This window comes from Pseudorca crassidens, chromosome 12, assembly GCF_039906515.1.
Source record: "Pseudorca crassidens isolate mPseCra1 chromosome 12, mPseCra1.hap1, whole genome shotgun sequence".
Classification (NCBI taxonomy): Eukaryota; Metazoa; Chordata; class Mammalia; order Artiodactyla; family Delphinidae; genus Pseudorca; species Pseudorca crassidens.
The window spans coordinates 64,246,866-64,265,114 of record NC_090307.1 but is presented as its reverse complement, the minus strand read 5'-3'; the positions used below and the strand labels follow the sequence as shown (position 1 = coordinate 64,265,114).

The window sequence follows — 18,249 nt, the reverse complement described above, 5'->3', positions numbered from 1 at the left end:
TTTAGCCACTAGCTCATGTGGCTATTGAGCATTTGAAATGTGGCTAATTCAACTGTGGAACTGAATTCTCAATTTCTGTTAAAGAAAAAAATTATTCCTGACACTTATAGAAGATGATGAGGTAAGGAAGACTTTATTCAGGTGTGTGTGGGGCGACTACTGTGACAGGTATAGGGACAATGGCAATGGGTCTTGTAGTGGGGGAGAGATTGGGCTCAACTCCAAATTCAGAATGGGAAGTGGGAATTTATAGCCAAGCTGGGGGAAGGGGGGGGTGTCAGTGGACGGAAAATTACTAAGAGGTGTTAAAAAATGAAATTCAACTGAGTAAAATTTAAAGATCTTATTGGCTTTATTAAACGATTCATGTATTGGGCAGATGGACAGGAGCTCCAAGAAGCTACACAAAACTAAAGACTTACAGGCAGTAGGGAGTTGGAACAAGGGAGTTATCCCAGGCAGAGAAGTGAACTGGTTACTGCAGGGTCAAGGGCAGGGGTCTATCAGGCAGATCACCTAACCAGTGGTGATTAGTGATTCTTGATTTACTCCTTTAAGTTCCATTTCTGTGAGAGCTGAAACTACCATCAAGTTTAGGTTTGGTGACACGGGGCTTCCCAAGCGACTTCATTTTGGGCCTGTAGTCTTTTTTTTTGTTTTTGTTTTATTTGCGGTACGCGGGCCTCTCACTGCTGTGGCCTCTCCCGCCGCGGAGCACAGGCTCCGGACGCGCAGGCCCAGCGGCCACGGCTCATGGGCCCAGGCGCTCTGCGGCACGTGGGATCCTCCCAGACCAGGGCACGAACCCGCGTCCCCTGCATCGGCAGGCGGACTCTCAACCACTGCGCCACCAGGGAAGACCTATAGTCTTGTTTTTAACAGAGGAAGCACGGGGGGTTCTGGGTAAGCCTAATAGGATTCTAGCTGAAGGCAGGCCACGGATATCAGATGTCACCCCGGGGGACGGCAGAAGATGCAGAACCTGGTTAAATATCAAGAGTGATCACAGACTTCCCTGGTGGTCCAGGGGTTAAGACGCCATGCTTTCACTACAGGGCGTGCAGGTTCGATTCCTGGTCCAGGGAAGTTCTGCATGCCGTGAGGTGTGGCCAAAAAGAGAAAAAAAGAAAAGAAAAATTAAGAGTAACCAGATACTGAGAATGGGGGATTCTGGTTAACTGACTTACCAGGATTCTTGCTAAAATTCGACAATGCAGAGAGAAACAGGGCAGCCCAAAAGTTGAGACTTAGCTGAAAAAGAGCTCAGAGGATCCTGAGTAGAGTTTGGTCAAGGAGAGAATCTTTGTCATTTCATTTAATTTTAAGTAAAATTTAAATTTCAGTGTTGGACAGCACACTAACGTTTTTCTAACCCTTCACATTTCTTCCTGAAGATTATAAGGTGTCCTAAGCACATGAGTTTCCCTATGTGAAGCGAGATGATTTCCATAATCAGCACGTTTGTTTGGTAACAGACGATTTGCTCTTTTTACAGGTAACACTAACTTTTAAGTTGTGTAACGTTTACTTAACAAGCTGTAGACTCCAACCTCCAGGAGAGGTTGCTTCTCCTTTTGCTGCAGCGGTTTATTTGGCACAAAACCCGTGGGCGCCCAGGAGCGGGCATCAGTCCTGGTTTACATTTTCCGAGAGGAGAAAGTGGGGCACAGGCCGTTAAGCTGACCTAGAGAAGGTTCAAAATAAAAATCAAACCCCCAAGCACTCAACCTGCTGGTCTCCCCGGAGTCCTGCCTCTGGCGCCGCCAGGCCCCGCCCCCTCCACCTGGGCACCGCCTGGACCACGACTCCCCCGCCGCCCGCCCCGCACGGCGCAGCCGGCGCGCTGACGTCACGAACCAGGTACTTTCCCTGCGGCCGGGGCGGCGTGGGGGCGTGGCGGGCCTGGAGCACGCATGCGCAGCAGCGGCTGCGCGCTGCCCGGATCGTGCGGGGCCCGAGCCTCTCCGCCGGCGCAGGCTCCCTCGCGCCAGCTCGCGGCCGCCGCCATGTCGGCCGCCATCGAACGGGAGTTTGATGAGTTGGACGCTCAGAATCGCTGGCAGCAGCTGTACCTGGTGAGTGGCGGGCTCGCGCAGCCGCCGCCGCCCCCTCCGAGGACCTGGCTTGCGCACGCCGGTGCCCTCCGGCACTCGCCGCCTCCGCCGCCTCCCGCTGGGGCGGAAGTGGCGGCGCGCGGGCCGCCTCAGGGCGCGCGTGCGCCGCCCGGGCCTCGGCGCTCGGGCGCTCGGGGTTGGGGCGGCCGCGTGCGCGCAGGCGCAGTGGGCTCCGGGGGGCGGTGCCGGGGGGCGGGCGTGGGCGTGGACGTGACGGTACAGGGTGCGGCTGGCGGGTCGGGGGGTCGGGGGGCCGGGGAGGGTCGCCGAGCCGCGGTGGGGCGGCCGGACAGTCGCGGCCCGAGCGTCCCCGGTACGCCGTCGCCCCCTCAGAGCTTTCTGGAAGGAGCTCGGTGAGTCAGGGTAGGCGCCGAGGGGTCGTCCACGCCCCGGGGCCCGGCCTGAGGGGCTCGGGTCTCCGGGCGTCGTGAGGCAGCTCCCCGAACGCGGGCGCCCGGCGTGATTTCTGGTCGCCTCGTGGAGACGCGCCCTGGGACGGTCTCCTGGGTCAACCATGGAGCCTTTCGATCGAGCAGAACTTAATTTTATCTCTTTTAAAGTGACCTAGTTGTCTGCTTCCTACTGCTAATTATTGCATGTTATTTCCAGGATTGCAGTGAGTGGTTGTGAGCTAAATGCTGCTCCCGCTGTCAGGTCGCTCTGTGTACAGTAAAACGACAAAAAAAGGGCTTTCCTGTAAATCTAGATGCTCCCGGGCTTTTCCCCTTCCCGTTTAATTAGATGACAGTTCCTCTTGTCATTATGTTCGTAATGTAACGTTTTCTTCTTGAGCACATTAGCAGGACGTGTAATAAATACCCTGATTCACGTGGGTCAGAGTGTGTTAGAATAGGGTACTAACTTCAGAGAATGCTGGTAAGGACTTTCCCAATTATAGAAAGTTTTAAATGCAAATTCTCGTAGGAAGCTCTATGTGAGAGCCTGCCAGCTGTGTCTTCTCCAGTTGCATTTGTTTTAGGAGAGGCTGCTGTCCCCAGGTTGCGAGTGGTTTATCAAAATACAGGTTTGAGAGGAAACGATGCATGCTACAGCTTAATTCAGCTTGACATTTTGATTAAGTAGTTTGGCTTTTTTGATTATCATTAATATCCATGAATATTCAGTGAAAAGTGTAATCCATCTCACCAGAAAAATGCATTTATATCCACTGAAAATTGCATTCAGTTTCATAGAGTTCAGGAAATCTTTCCATGGGCTTCTGCCTAGGAATCCTTTACTGGATTGGTCAAAGCTCTTATTATTTTTTTTCCTAGTGGAAGAACAAGAGCATTTGTTCGGTCAGTGCAAATCATGCAATATACACTGGTGTTTTGTTTAAAGTTGGTCACAAACCAGGAAAAATGGAAAGCAAGTCCAGAAAGAGTTTTGACTCTGAGTGTTTTCTTTTGACTCTATACATCCACTCAGCCATTCTACAGATTGTGCTGTGCACCCTGCCCTGAGCCTTGGGGATTCATCAGAGAGCCGCTGACCAGGTTCCTGCTCCTGAGGCACTCACTTTCTGGGACTTGGTCTCTTGAAGGCCTCATCACAATTCCATATTTTCATTTACTCACTTGTAACACCTTAAAATGTGCCAATGTTAGACGGAGTCCCTGCTCTCCAGGATCCAGCCAAGTGGGGAGTGGTAACTAGGGAAGCAGATGAGAACATGAGAGTAAGAACGCAGAAGCTCGTGTTAAGCACAGTGTGCTGTGCATCCCCCACAGGATGCATCTGGGAGTCCTGGCACAGCTTCCTGGAGGAGGTAGGGCCTTGCCTGAGTCTTGAAGAACAAGTCGGCCAGGGGAGGAGAATGAGGGAGGGAGAGAATTAGTGTTCAGAGGAAGAAGAAATGTGTGCGGAGACACAGAGCATAGAAGACCAAGAGAATTGCCAACGGCTGAGCCTGGTGCAGAGTGCGGTGTGACGTTGAGGTGCCAGGGGGACAAGGCCAGACAGTAAGACGGAGCCCGTGGGCCCTTGTAGATCAGTCTGAGGACTGTGAGCTAGTAGATAGCACCCACTGTGGAATTTGATGCTTGGAAGTACCACAATCATATTCTCTTTACTCTTTAGCAAGACCATTCTAGCTGTGGGTTGGGTGTGGCTAACTGTGGGCAACTGGTACAGGGAGGGGGGCTCTTTGGGAGTCAACCTAAGGAGAGATGTTGAGCTCTTGAACTCAGGCAGTGGCAGGAAGAATGAAGGGGAGATACAGATTTGAAATGCTAAGGGAATAGATTTGTTTGGTTTTGAAACTGTTCAATTTGCTTCCTGTAAGACATCGAAATGGGAATAGTTTAATATGTAAATTTGGAGTTCAGGAGAGGTCTGAGTTGTAAATGATTTTGGACATCATGAGCATGCAGATGGTATTTGAGGTCCTAGATGCAGGTGAGATCACTTAGGGAAAACAGAGAGGGTTTGGAAATGCCGAAAGCCAAGGACAAAGTCTTGACAGATAACAATGTTTAAGGGCATAGGTAGAGAAAGAGGAGCTTGCAAAAAGAAAGGCTAGAGAGGAATAGCCATAGAAGTGGGGGGAAAATTAGTGGTGGGTGTGGAGGGAGCTGATGCTCAGCAGGCACGTGCTGCAGGGGCACCAAGGTCAAAACCAAAAGTGCCCGTTAAATTAATGGCTAGAAGATCAACAGATTCCTTGCAAAGAGCAAGTTGAGAGGAATACGGAAGTCAGATGTGGGATGGAGTGGGGAATGGTGGCTGAAATGAAGCATGAGTATGTGACTTCCCTACTTTAAACCTTCAGTGGTTTCCCATTGCTCACCATGTAGACTTCAAACCCCTGCCACTGCTCACAAGACCACAGGTCCTGCCTCCCCATATGACTTTCTTCCCTCTTTGTCATTGGGTTCTTCTGTTCCTTGAAATGTGCTGTCTGTCCTTCCCTTAAGGCCTTTGTAGATATAGTTCTCTTTGCCTGAGCACAACTTTTCTTTCCCTTTTTCTTTCCCCCTTTGCTTAACTACCTCCTCATTCCTGGAGTCTCACTTCCTCAGGGTGAGGCGGTGGGAGGAGCTTCCCGGCCCTCCCTTGCAGGGTTGAATCCCCTGGTATGTACCCATAGCGTCCCATGGCCTCCCCTTTCAAGGCAGGGCATTGGATGTGATACAGCAGCACAGGACTTTGAGACCACAGTTTCTGTTAAGCAAACCACTATCCTTTGAGTAGGAAAAAGTGTTACAGTGGGCTTTCTTCTTTGTAGGTCACAGCAGTGGGTATATTGATGATAACATTTGAGAAGAGGTATACTTTTTTTGGCGATACAAATTTGACTAGGAAAAGAAAGGTTTTCCTCCTGAGCAAAAAAGCTAAATATAACTAAGAGCTAGAATTGCTTAGTGGTGTGAGGACTTTTGCTTTATACCTTATTATTCAAAGTCTTGTAGGAAAAGGGAATGTATTATTTTGAGACTGATACTCTGGCCCCTTACCCTTTTTTTAAAAAAAATTTCTTATTTATTTGTTTTTATTTTTGGCCGCATTGGGTCTTTGTTGCTGTGCGCGGGCTTTCTGTAGTTGGCGGTGAGTGGGGGCTACTCTTCATTGCAGTGTGCAGGCTTCTCATTGTCGTGGTTTCTCTTGTTGCGGAGCATGGGCTCTAGGCACGTGGGCTTCAGTAGTTGTGGCACATGGGCTCAGTAGTTGTGGCTTGAGGGCTCTAGAGCACAGGCTCAGCAGTTGTGGCACATGGGCTTAGTTGCTCTGTGGCATGTGGGATCTTCCCAGACCAGGGCTCCAACCCCTGTCCCTTGCATTGCTAGGCAGATTCTTAACCACTGTGTCGCCAGGGAAGCCCTGGCCCCTTACTCTTTTTACCCCCTTTAAACAGTTGCTCTTATAACATAACTTTTGAAATGGGAGGTTTCTGGGAATGAATGACTGGGTTGGAGCTGACTCTTTATCTTTTCTTGGCCTCATTAGCCTTCCTGCAGGCTGTGCCAACGCCTTGTGCAGATTCAGGCACCTAGTGGGCACTTGATATGTGTTTGCTGAACATGACTTCCTACCACAAATGGGTGACTTGATGTGTCCACATGATTGGGGAGGGGGGAAGCCTAAAGAGATTGGAGATTGAAGAAAGAGAAGGGAAGATTATTGGAGCCAGAAACCTCAGGAAGCAGGAGCTGATGGGATCAGGAGCACACGGCAGAAGACTTGCCTTGAACGGGCATGGTTGGCAGAAGTGAGATTGCTGAAAAAGTCTAATTTGTCTGAGCGACAGACTAATAACATTAATGTAGTCTGAGGTTAATTCTGGCTTTTTGAGAAATGTTCATGATTGCTTTTTGCTTTTCCTTTGTCGCTGATGATTGCTGTCTGAATCAGGCTGGGGCATTAGAAGGGCAGAGGAAAGGAATGGAGTACTGTGAGCCGTTCGGGGAAGAGAGTAAAACTGTAGGGAAATGGCAAAAGCTAAGTCATGGAATAATGTTTCTAGTAAGTGGTAGCTCAGAAGGAATTTGGTTGATTAATCAGACTTTGTGGAACTCTTAACTGACTGGTCATTTTTCTTTATTAGAAATTCGTAGTTCAAATATTGTCAGAGTAAGAGCAGTTTTTACCATTTGTGATTCAACTAATTTTTAGAAGTTAAATATCAAATGAACTCTATTCTAGTACTTACAGTGAGCAGTCAGTGTGGAGGATAAATCAAAGCTATCTTATTGTAAAACACTTCCCTTGCAGTGTCTGTTGCACGTTCTCCTGCCAGCCTTTAATTTAAGTTCTCAGTGCTTGCCATATTAAACTCCTTGAATTTCCTTGAGAATCACCTGCTTTCTCACACCTTGGAGTCTTTGCACATGTTGGACATAATCTGTGTCTACGTTATTTTCTGGGAAGTGTCTCCAAGACTAGACTTTAGTTATAGGCTCCTTCTCTGATTCCTGAACCCTCTATATTCTTTTATTAGAGTATAAGTCACATTGTTTTATTTTTAAAATAAATTTATTTATTTATTTATTTTTGGCTATGTTGGGTCTTCGTTGCTGCATGTGGGTTTTCTCTAGTTGTGGTGAGCAGGGGCTACTCTTCATTGAGGTGTGTGGGCTTCTCATTGCGGTGGCTTCTCTTGTTGTGGAGCACAGTCTCTAGGCACGGGCTTGAGTAACTGTGGCAGGCGGGCTTAGTTGCTCCGAGGCATGTGGGATCTTTCTGGACAGGGCTCAAACCCATGTTCCCTGTATTGGCAGGCAGATGCTTAACCACTGCGCCACCAGGGAAGTCCAGTCACATTGCTTCATAACTGTCTACTTGTCTGTCTGGCTCCTTGAGGACTGCCTCATTTTCCTTTGTTTCCCCACCATCTGCCTGTAGGCCTGCAGTGTGTTAGATGCTCAGTTAGTATTCTCTAAACAAGAGTACTGCTCCCTTTGTAAGATGTCAGCACCTTGGTTTATTCCAACCCCTCACTCACAGCTGAGGAGGCACCGTCCAGCACGAGGTTGTGACTTCTGTAAGGTTACCATATCCATTAGTGATACAGCAGGGACCTAAATCCTGTCCTTGTGATTCTCAGTGCAGCACTGTCCTGCTTGACCAGCATGACAGCCTATTTGCTTTCTTCTTATGATCTACTTGAGATTAATGGTACTGAGAGAATCATTTACACTTTTGATGGCAAGAAGAGAGTAGAATATGTTATAATAGGTTGGGTCATTTTGGGACTGGAGGCCTTTAAAACAGCATCTGGGATCCATGGATCAGACTGGAAAGGGATTTTCAAGTCCCCTGAAACTGTGCTAACTTGTATGAATGCCCTAGGGGATGTAGTTTCTGGGGGATTCCATAGCTTTGGTCAGATTCTTTCTTTTTTAAAAAAATTATTTTATTTATTTATTTTTGGCTGCATTGGGTCTTCATTGCTGCACACAGGCTTCCTCTAGTTGTGGCGAGCGGGGGCTGCTCTTCATTGCGGTGCGTGGGCTTCTCATTGCCGTGGCTTCTCTTGATGCAGAGCACGGGCTCTAGGTGTGTGGGCTTCAGTAGTTGTGGCATGCTGGCTTAGTAGTTGTGGCTCGCAGGCTCTAGAGTGGAGGTTCGGTAGTTGGGGCGCACGGGCTTAAGTTGCTCCGCAGCATGTGGAATCTTCCTGGACCAGGGCTCGAACCCGTGTCCCCTGCATTGGCAGGCGGATTCTTAACCACTGCGCCACCAGGGAAGTACAGCTTTGGTCAGATTCTTAAATGGAGCTCTGTGATTCCTCAGAAGGTAAGAACCACTGCTTTAAGGAAAAGCAGCTGGGGGAATGATTCTCCAGTGAAGAATATAGAACTCGAAATAATACTGTTTTGCCTTTGACAGGTTCTGTAGGTTACTGATACCTATAATCATGGAAATCCAGATAGCTGTGTTGTCCCCTACTCTTTCTAGCTTGCCTCTTGTTCAGTTTTTTTATTTTAACCAGAATCTCCAATAGCCCTTTTTGGCTTCTCCCAGATCATTAGTATCCACAAGAATTCCCTGTTCCCAGTTGGAGAACTATCACAGCTCTTGCAGTCTCCTGCGGTTCAGACACCCTGTCTGGTTGCTTTGTTTTCTTACTCTGTTCACTCTTCCAAAGAGTAAACCAGAGATATGGACAGATAAGATCTAGGAGAGCAGAATTAAAATTAACATAAGTGTGCTCTTCACTTTCTCAGATAAGCATTCATATGATTTGTTTCCTCTGAAAATTCTTATCTAGATTCTCCGTGCTCTGTTCCCTGTTGGTGGTGCCATTAAAATGATTTCTTATTGGTGAACTGTTAGGGGCAGAGAATATTTAAACCAACTAGTAATTTAGAACTTTGGATAATACCCTTTGTTACTTTGGATAATAGTGACTAACCGTATACTAAGTCAACTTAGCATATAAACTTAAAACATAGCAGCTGATAACTAAGGAACAGATACAGTTCAGCAGGCTAAGTGTTAAAGCATATAAGTTCTGACTGCTGTTCTGAGTGGAATAGTAAACTTTTCTGTTACATTCTTAGTTGGAATGCTGTTGTACCTTGCTGGGCTGTTGTCTGAAGTGAGTGTAGTGTTATTTTAAATATATTTAATGTAGTGCTAATTTAATGTTCTATTTATGGTACAGTAGTAGTAATGTTTCAGGAAGCTGTTTTGACTTAACAGTGAAATCCTTGCTTTTAAAGATTGTGGACACCTTTAGACACCTTTAAGATGAAACCTGTGAACAAGAGACATGCCCACATACATACAATTCCCCCACATTTGGCATGTGATTTCAAGGGTATCATAGATCCCTAAGGACTGTTGAGGTTGATGACCTCCAGGAAACTTGTATCTGTGGATTTCTGGTATCTTTTTCAGTTTGGGAGGTTTGTTTGTTTTTATGTGCTCCTATTCCTTTCACAACCGAGGACTCTGATTTAATGTGCTCTTTGTTCTATCACCTAGTTCATTTGGGTCATGTCACTGATCACTGATAACTTTGTGTTAAACTGCCTTCCTTCCTCTAAAGAAAATCTCTTACTAAATTATTTTGTTTCTTCTTTCACTGTATTCAAACAACCTTATACTCTGAAAGCTATCATTTCCTCTGACAGGTTACTTAGTAGTGCTTCCAGGAATTCTTGAGGCAGTCTGGGGTAAGGTTCCCAGGGGTGGCCCACTCCTCCTAGTCAAGGCTGGGACGTTAGACCATCCAGGTGGTACTCCACGACAGCGGGAACTGATTTATGCCTCAACCAGTGAAAACATAGTTTCACATTTCAAATCTTAAGTTTTTATTTTTTTAAATCTCTGTTACTGTAACATTGTCAGGGTGAGATAGTTATAACACTTTAGTATGATATAATATTAAATAATACTTTAGTGTTTGGTACATAGCTTTGTTCTATATAGTACACAGAAAACGTTATATCCTTGTTGTACTTTAGAATATTCTACCTCGAGCTGTTGTGATGGAACAGCAAATAAGAATTTAGGAAATTGGAAAAGAGATATTAATTTTATAAGAAAAAAGTAGGACTTTAAGGTAATCCCAAATTGATAGTTTCTACTTATGGGAGAAATACTGAAATTTCTTTCTTTATACTTAAGGTCCCTAAGTGAATCCTCAATTATATGATGGTTAAGTGTTCACTTTGTTTTATTAGTCAAATCTTTGTGTATATACTCTGTATAAAGATCCTGTGGATGGGCACAGTGAAGTAGGAAGCTAAATATGTTGCATGTGTCAGGGTGTTCAGTTGGTCATGGTCCTTCGTATTATACCCATCGCTGGTTGGGGAGATAAGATTCCTGGTGGAATAAGTTCTGCTATGTATCACACTTCGTTCTGAGAGGCCCTCCTCTGTGAGGAGAAGACTTTGATAAGAATAAAATAGGGACTTCCCTGGTGGTGCAGTGGTTGGGAATCCGCCTGCCAATGCAGGGGACATGGGTTCGAGCCCTGGTCCGGGAAGATCCCACATGCCGCAGAGCGACTAAGCCTGTGTGCCACAACTACTGAGCCTGCACTCTAGAGCCTGTGAGCCACAACCACTGAGCCTGCGTGCCACAACTACTGAAGCCCGTGCATTCTAGGGCCCGTGCTCCGCAACAAAGAGAGGCCACCGCAATGAGAAGCCCACGCACCGCAACGAAGAGTAGCCCCGCTCGCTGCAACTAGAAAAAGCCTGCACACAGCAAGGAAGACCCAATGCAGAAATAAATAAATAAATAAATAAACAAACAAACAAACACAAGCTCTAAAATTCAGTCCTGGATTCCTATCTGGATCTACTGCTTAACTGCAGTATAAATTTGGAAAAGTTGAATCTCTGTTTTCTCATTTGTAGCCACCTACAAATGAGTTACATAGCATTTGCGTGATACAAAGTAAGAGTTTAGTCAAGATATGCTATTTTATTCTTTTTTTAAAAAAATAAATTTATTTATTTATTTTTGGCTGCGTTGGGTCTTTGTTGCTGCGTGCGGGCCCCCTCTAGTTGTGGCGAGCGAGGGCCACTCTTCGTTCCGGTGGCTCAGTAGTTGTGGCTCACGGGCTCTAGAGCGCAGGCTTAATAGTTGTGGTGCACGGGCTTAGTTGCTCCGCGGCATGTAGGATCTTCCCGGACCAGGGCTCGAACCCGTGTTCCCAGCATTGGCAGGCGGATTCTTAACCACTGCACCACCAGAGAACTCCCAGAGCTTGTGGTTTAATACACAAATAAGTAATTTGGTTAGGATTACATGAACATGGCAAAAATGAGAACAGTACAGAAGGGTGTGTAGTGGAAAAGTAAGTCACTGCCCCCATGCTCCCTCATTCCTTCCCTGTAGGTGATCACTCTCCTCTCTCCCTTCTCACTCCCTCTCTCTTTATCCAAACCCTGTGAAACAAACAGCATACTGTATTGCACCTTGCTTTTTTCACTTATATTTTGAAAATCCTTCCTTTTAGATCTCATGTGTTCATTTTAACAGTTGAATGGTATTCATTATTTAAGCACTCATCTATAATGGACATGTGGGTTGTTTCTAATCTTTAGCTATGGTAAGCAATGCTGCAGTGAATAACCTTCCAAAGAAGTTGTACATGTCCATCAATAAATAGTATAAGAAAGTGCCTGTTTCCCTACACCTTTACCTAGTTTTTTAATCTTTGTCTGATAGGTGGAAAATGGTCTTACTCTTGTTATATTTTGCAGTTCTCTTATTGTGAATGAAGTTTAACAGTTTTTATTTTTAAAAGTCATTTGTATTTCCTTTCTCTTTCTGATATGTAAGAGCTCTTTACATATTAAGGAAGTTAAGTGTCATATATTTAAATACTTTTTCAATTTATGGATTATCTTTTGACCTCGTTTATGATAGTTTTTCATGTAGAAATTTTAAATATTTATGAAGTCAGATTTATCAACTTTTTCTAACTTTTTGTGCCATGGCTCAGAGAGAGCTTCTCTATGATTACAAAAAATTTTCTCCGGTATTTTTCAACAGTTTTATGGTATTTTCTGATGATGTCCATTCTAACTGGTGTGAGGTGATACCTCATTGTAGTTTTGATTTGCATTTCTCTAATAATTAGAGATGTTGAGCAGCTTTTCATGTGCCTCTTGGCCATCTGTATGTCTTTGGTGAGATGTCTGTTTAGGTCTTCTGTCCAATTTTTGATTGGGTTGTTTGTTTTTTTCATATTGAACTGCATGAGCTGTTTATATATTTTGGAGATTAATCCTTTGTCCATTGATTCATTTGCACATATTTTCTCCCATTCTGAGGGTTGTCTTTTTGTCTTGTTGATAGTTTCCTTTGCTGTGCAAAAGCTTTTAAATTTCTTAAGGTTTCATTTGTTTATTTTTGTTTTTATTTTCATTACTCTAGGAGTTGGGTCAAAAAACATCTTGCTGTGATTTATGTCAAAGAGTGTTCTTCCTATGTTTTCCTCTGAGAGTTTTATAGTGTCCAGTCTTACACTTAGGTCTTTAATCCCTTTTGCGTTTGTTTTTCTGTATAGAGTTAGGTAGTGTTCTAATTTCATTCTTTTACATGTAGCTGTCCAGTTTTCCCAGCACCACTTATTGAAGACACTATCTTTTCTCCATTGTATATCCTTGCATCCTTTGTCATAGATTGGTTGACCATAGGTGCGTGGGTTTCTCTCTGGGCTTTCTATCCTGTTCCATTGTTCTATATTTCTGTTTTTGTCCCAGTACCATATTGTCTTGATTACTGTAGCTTTGTAGTATTGTCTGAAGTCAGGGAGTCTGATTCCTCCAGCTCCTTTTTTTCCCCTGAAGACTGCTTTGGCTATTCGGGATCTTTTGTGTCCCCATACAAATTTTAAGACTTTTTGTTCTCGTTCTGTAGAAGATGACATTGGTAATTTGATAGGGATTGTGTTGAATCTGTAGACTGCTCTGGATAGTATAGTCATTTTCAAGTCAATCCAAGAATATGGTATATCTCTCCCATCTGTTTGTGTCATCTTTGATTTCTTTCATCAGTGTCTTATAGCTTTCTGAGTACAGGTCTTTACCTCCTTAGGTAGGTTTATTCCTAGGTATTTTATTCTTTTTGTTGCAATGGTGAATGGGATTGTTTCCTTAATTTCTCTTTCTGGTCTTTCGTTTTTAGTGTATAGGAATGCAAGAGATTTCTGTGAATTAATTTTGTATCTTGCAACTTTACCAAATTCATTGATTAGGTCTAGTAGTTTTCTATTGGCATCTTTAGGGTTATCTATGTATAGTATGTCATCTGCAAACAGTGACTGTTACTTTTTTTCCAATTTGTATCCCTTTTATTTCTTTTTCTGCTCTGATTGCAGTGGCTAGAACTTCCAAAACTATGTTGAATAATAATGGCGAGAGTGGACATCCTCGTCTTGTTCCTGATCTTAGAGGAAATGTTTTCAGTTTTTCACCATTGAGAATGATGTTTGCTTTGGGTTTGTCGTATATGGCCTTTGTTATGTTGAGGTTGGTTCCCTCTATGCCCATTTTCTGGAGAGTTTTTATCACAAACGGGTGTTGAATTTTGTCAAAAGCTTTTTCTGCATCTTTTGAGATGATCATATGGTTCTTATTCTTCAATTTGTTAATATGGTGTATCACATTGATTGATTTGCATATTGAAGAATCCTTGCATCCCTGGGATGAATCCCACTTGATCATGGTGTATGATCCTTTTAATGTGTTGTTGGATTTTGATGGCTAGTATTTTGTTGAGGAGTTTTGCATCTATGTTCATCAGTGATATTGGTCTGTAATTTTCTTTTTTTTGTAGTATCTTTGTCTGGTTTTGGTATCAGGGTGATGGTGGCCTCATAGAATGAGTTTGGGAGTGTTCCTTCCTCTGCAATTTTTTGGAAGAATTGAGAAGAACGGGTGTTAGCTCTTCTCTAAATGTTTGATAGAATTCACCTGTGAAGCCACCTGGTACTGGACTTTTGTTTGTTGGAAGATTTTTAATCGCAGTTTCAATTTCATTATTTGTGATTGGTCAGTTCATATTTTCTATTTCTTCCTGGTTCAGTCTTTGAAGGTTATACCTTTCTAAGAATTTGTCCATTTCTTCCAGGTTGTCCATTTTGTTGGTGTAGAGTTGCTTGTAGCAGTCTCTTATGCTTTGTATTTCTGCAGTGTCCGTTGTAACTTCTTTTTCATTTCTAATTTTATTGATTTGAGTCTTCTCCCTCTTTTTCTTGATGAGTCTGGCTAAAGGTTTATCAATTTTGTTTATCTTCTCGAAGAACCAGCTTTTAGTTTTATTGATCTTTGCTATTGTTTTCTTTGCTTCTATTTCATTTATTTCTACTCTGATCTTTATGATTTCTTTCCTTTACTAACTTTGGGTTTTGCTTGTTCTTCTTTCTCTAGTTTCTTTAGGTGTAAGTTTACATTGTTTATTTGAGATTTTTCTTGTTTCTTGAGGTAGGCTTGTATTGCTATAAACTTCCTTCTTAGAACTGCTTTTGCTGCATCCCATAGGTTTTGGATTGTTGTGTTTTCGTTGTCATTTGTCTCTAGGTATTCTTTGATTTCCTCTTTGACTTCAGTGATCTCTTGGTTACTTAGTAATGTATTGTTTAGCTTCCATGTGTTTGTGTTTTTTACATTTTTTTACCTGTAATTGATTTGTAATCTCATAGCGCTGTGTTCGGAAAAGATGCTTTATATGATTTCAATTTTCTTAAATTTACCGAGGCTTGATTTGTGACCCAAGTTGTGATCTATCCTGGAGAATAGATCCAGGAGAATAGCTTCCGTGTGCACTTGAGAAGAAAGTGTAATCTGCTGTTTTCGGATGGAACATCCTATAAATATCAATTAAATCTCTCTGGTCTATGGTGTCATTTAAAGGTTTTGTTTCCTTATTAATTTTCATTTTGGATGATCTGTCCATTGGTGTAAGTGAGGTGTTGAAGTCCCCCTCTGTTATTACGTTACTGTCAATTTCTTCTTTTATAGCTGTTAGCATTTGCTTTATGTATTGGGGTGCTTCTGTGTTGGGTGCATATATATTTATAATTGTTATCTCTTCTTCTTGGATTGATCCCTTGATCATTACGTAGTGTCCTTTCTTGTTTCTTGTAACATTCTGTAAAGTCTGTTTTATCTGATATGAGTATTGGTACTCCAGCTTTCTTTTGATTTCCACTTGCATGGAATATCTTTTTCTATCCCCTCACTTTCAGTCTGTATGTGTCCCTAGGTCTGAAGTGGGTCTCTTGTAGACAGCATATATATGGGTCTTGTTTTTGTTTCCATTCAGCGAGCCTGTGTCTTTTGGTTGGAGCATTTTAATCCATTCACATTGAAGGTAATTATCAATATGTATGTTTCTATTACCATTTTCTTAATTGGTTTGGGTTTGTTTTTGTAGGTCCTTTTCTTATCTGTGTTTCCCACTTATAGAAGTTCCTTTAGCATTTGTTGTAGAGCTGGTTTGGTGGTGCTGCATTCTCTTAGCTTCTGCTTGTCTGTAAAGCTTTTGATTTCTCAATCGATTCTGAATGAGGTACTTGCCGGGTAGAGTAATCTTGGTTGTAGGTTCTTCCCTTTCATCACTTTCAGTATATCATGCAACTTCCTTCTGGCATGTAGAGTTTCTGCTGAGAAATCAGCTGTTAACCTTATGGGAGTTCCCTTGTATGTTATTTGTCATTTATTCCTTGTTGCTTTAAAATTTTTTTCTTTGTCTTTAATTGTTGTCAATTTGATTACTGTGTGTCTCAGTGTGTTTCTCACTAGGTTTATCCTGCCTGGGACTCTCTGTACTTCCTGGACTTGGGTGTCTATTTCCTTTCCCATGTTAAGGAAGTTTTTGACTATAATCTCTTCAACTATTTCCTTGGGTTCTTTCTGTCTCTCTTCTCCTTCTGGGACGCCCTATAATGCAAATGTTGGTGTGTTTAATGTTGTCCTAGGCTGTCTGCATTTCTTTTCATTCTTTTTTCTTTGTTCCACAGCAGTGAATTCCACCATTCTGTCTTTCAGGTCACTTACCTGTTCTTCTGCCTCAATTATTCTGCTGTTGATTCCTTCTGGTGTATTTTTCATTTCAGTTATTGTATTGTTCATCTCTTTTTGTTTGTTATTTAAGTCTTCTAGGTGTTTGTTCTTTAATTCTTCTAGGTCTTTGTTAAACATTTCTTGCATTTTCTTGATCTTTGCCTGTATTGTTTTTCTGAGATCCTGTATCATCTTCACTATCATTATTCTGAATTCTTTTTCTGGAAGGTTGCCCATCTCCACTTCATTTAGTTGTTTTTCTGGGGTTTTATCTTGTTCCTTCATCTGGTACATAGTTTTCTACCTTTTCCTTTTGTCTTTCTTTCTGTGAATGTGGTTTTCATTCCACAGGCTGCAGAATTGTAGTTCTTCCTGCTTCTGCTGTCTGCCCTCTCTGCAGTGTCATTTATTCCATTTACAGTGTTGTGCAACCATCACCACCATTTCCCAAACCCCTTCAGCACCCCAAATAGAAACTCTGTACCCATTAAGCAATAACTCCCTATTCCCTCCTCCCCCAGCCCCTGGTAACCTGTGCTTTACTTTCTAGCTCTATGAATTTGCCTCTTCTAGGTACCTCATACAAGTGGAAACATACAATATTTGTTCCTTTGTGTCTGGATAATTTCACCTAACATAATGTTTTTAACGTTGAACCATGTTGTCGTCTGTAACAACCTTATTCCTTTTTTATGGCTGACTAATATTTTTTTTTGTATGGGTATGCCATATTTTTTTTCTCTGGTAATGAACGTTTGGATTGTTTCCACCTTTTGGCTATTGTGAATAATACTGCTATGAACATTGCTGTGCAAGTGTTCATTGGAGTCCCTGGTTTTAATTCTTTTGGTTTGGACCTAGAAGTGGAATTGCTGGATAATATGGTAGTTCTGTGTTTAGCATTGGAGGAACTGCTAAACTGTTTTCCACAGTGGCTGCAACATCTTACATTACCGCCAGCAGTGTTTGAGGTTACTGCTTTTCTCACATTCTAACACTTGTTATTTACCATTTTTAAAATTATGGTCGGGCTTCCCTGGTGGCGCAGTGGTTGAGAGTCCGGCTGCCGATGCAGGGAACACGGGTTCGTGCCCTGGTCCAGGAAGATCCCACATGCCGCGGAGCGGCTGGGCCCGTGAGCCACGGCTGCTGAGCTTGCGCATCTGGAGCCTGTGCTCCGCAACGGGAGAGGCCACAACAGTGAGAGGCCCACGTACTGAAAAAAAAAAAAAAAAAAAAAATTATGGTCCTGCGTAGTAGGTATGTCACTGTGGTTTAGATTTGCATTTCCCTAATGACTAAGAATGTTGAGCATCTTTTTCATGTGCTATTGACCATTTCTGAATCTTTGGAGAAATAACTATTCAAGTCCTTTGCCTTTTTTTGGTTTGTGTTTAATTAAGACTTTACTTTTCTAGAGTGGTTTCACATTCACAGCACAATTGAGAGGCAGATTTCTTATATACCCCCTGACCCCACACCAGAGTGACACATTTGTTTCAACCCATGAACCTACACTGACAGATAATAATCACCAAAATCCGTAGTTTACATTAAGTTTCACTCTTGGTGTTGTATATTCAGTGGGTTTGGACTGATGTATTATATGATATGTATCCATCACTATGGCATAATACAGAGTATTTTTACAAATCCTCTATGCTCCACCTTGTCATCCCTCCAACCCCTGACAACCACTGATCTTTTACTGTTTCAGTAGTTTTTTTTTTTCCAGAATGATATATAGTTGGAGTCATACAGTATGTAGCCTTTTCAGACTGGCTTCTTTAACTTAGTAATATGCATTTAAAGTTCTTCCATGTCTTTTCATGGCTTGATAGCTCATTTCTTTTTCACACTGATTAATATTCCATTGTCTGGATGTGTCACAATTTATGTATCCATTCAACCCTTGAAGGACACATTTGTTGCTTCCAAGTTTTGGCAATTATGAATAAAGCTGATATAAACATCCATGTGTAGATTTTTATGTGGACATAAGTCTTCAGCTCCTTTGGGTAAACACCAAGGAGCATGATTGCTGGATTGTATGTGCAGTTTTGTAAGAAAGCACCAAACTGTCTTCCAGAATGGCTGAACCATTTTGTATTCCCACCAGCAGAGAATGAGAGTTACTGTTGCTCTACATCCTTGTTATCATT

The 18,249-nt window shown here is 42.9% G+C and overlaps 1 protein-coding gene and 1 long non-coding RNA gene across 5 annotated transcripts in view; one reads left to right on the top strand and one right to left on the bottom strand.

Moving 5' to 3' along the window:
* Positions 1-328: 328 nt before the first annotated feature.
* LOC137203506 (uncharacterized) lies at positions 329-1,993 on the bottom strand. Its single transcript, XR_010933156.1, has 2 exons — positions 1,858-1,993; positions 329-1,684 (listed from the first exon to the last, which is right to left on the bottom strand). It is a non-coding gene; the product is annotated as an uncharacterized lncRNA (long non-coding RNA).
* PTPN2 (protein tyrosine phosphatase non-receptor type 2) overlaps positions 1,899-18,249 on the top strand; it is a 76,307-nt gene continuing 59,956 nt past the window's right edge. For all 4 annotated transcript variants that reach the window (XM_067699815.1, XM_067699816.1, XM_067699814.1 and 1 more), the window contains exon 1: positions 1,899-2,075. In XM_067699815.1, the coding sequence (XP_067555916.1) occupies positions 1,914-2,075 (162 nt within the window). In that variant the 5' untranslated portion in view covers positions 1,899-1,913. The remainder of the gene's footprint in view (positions 2,076-18,249) is intronic.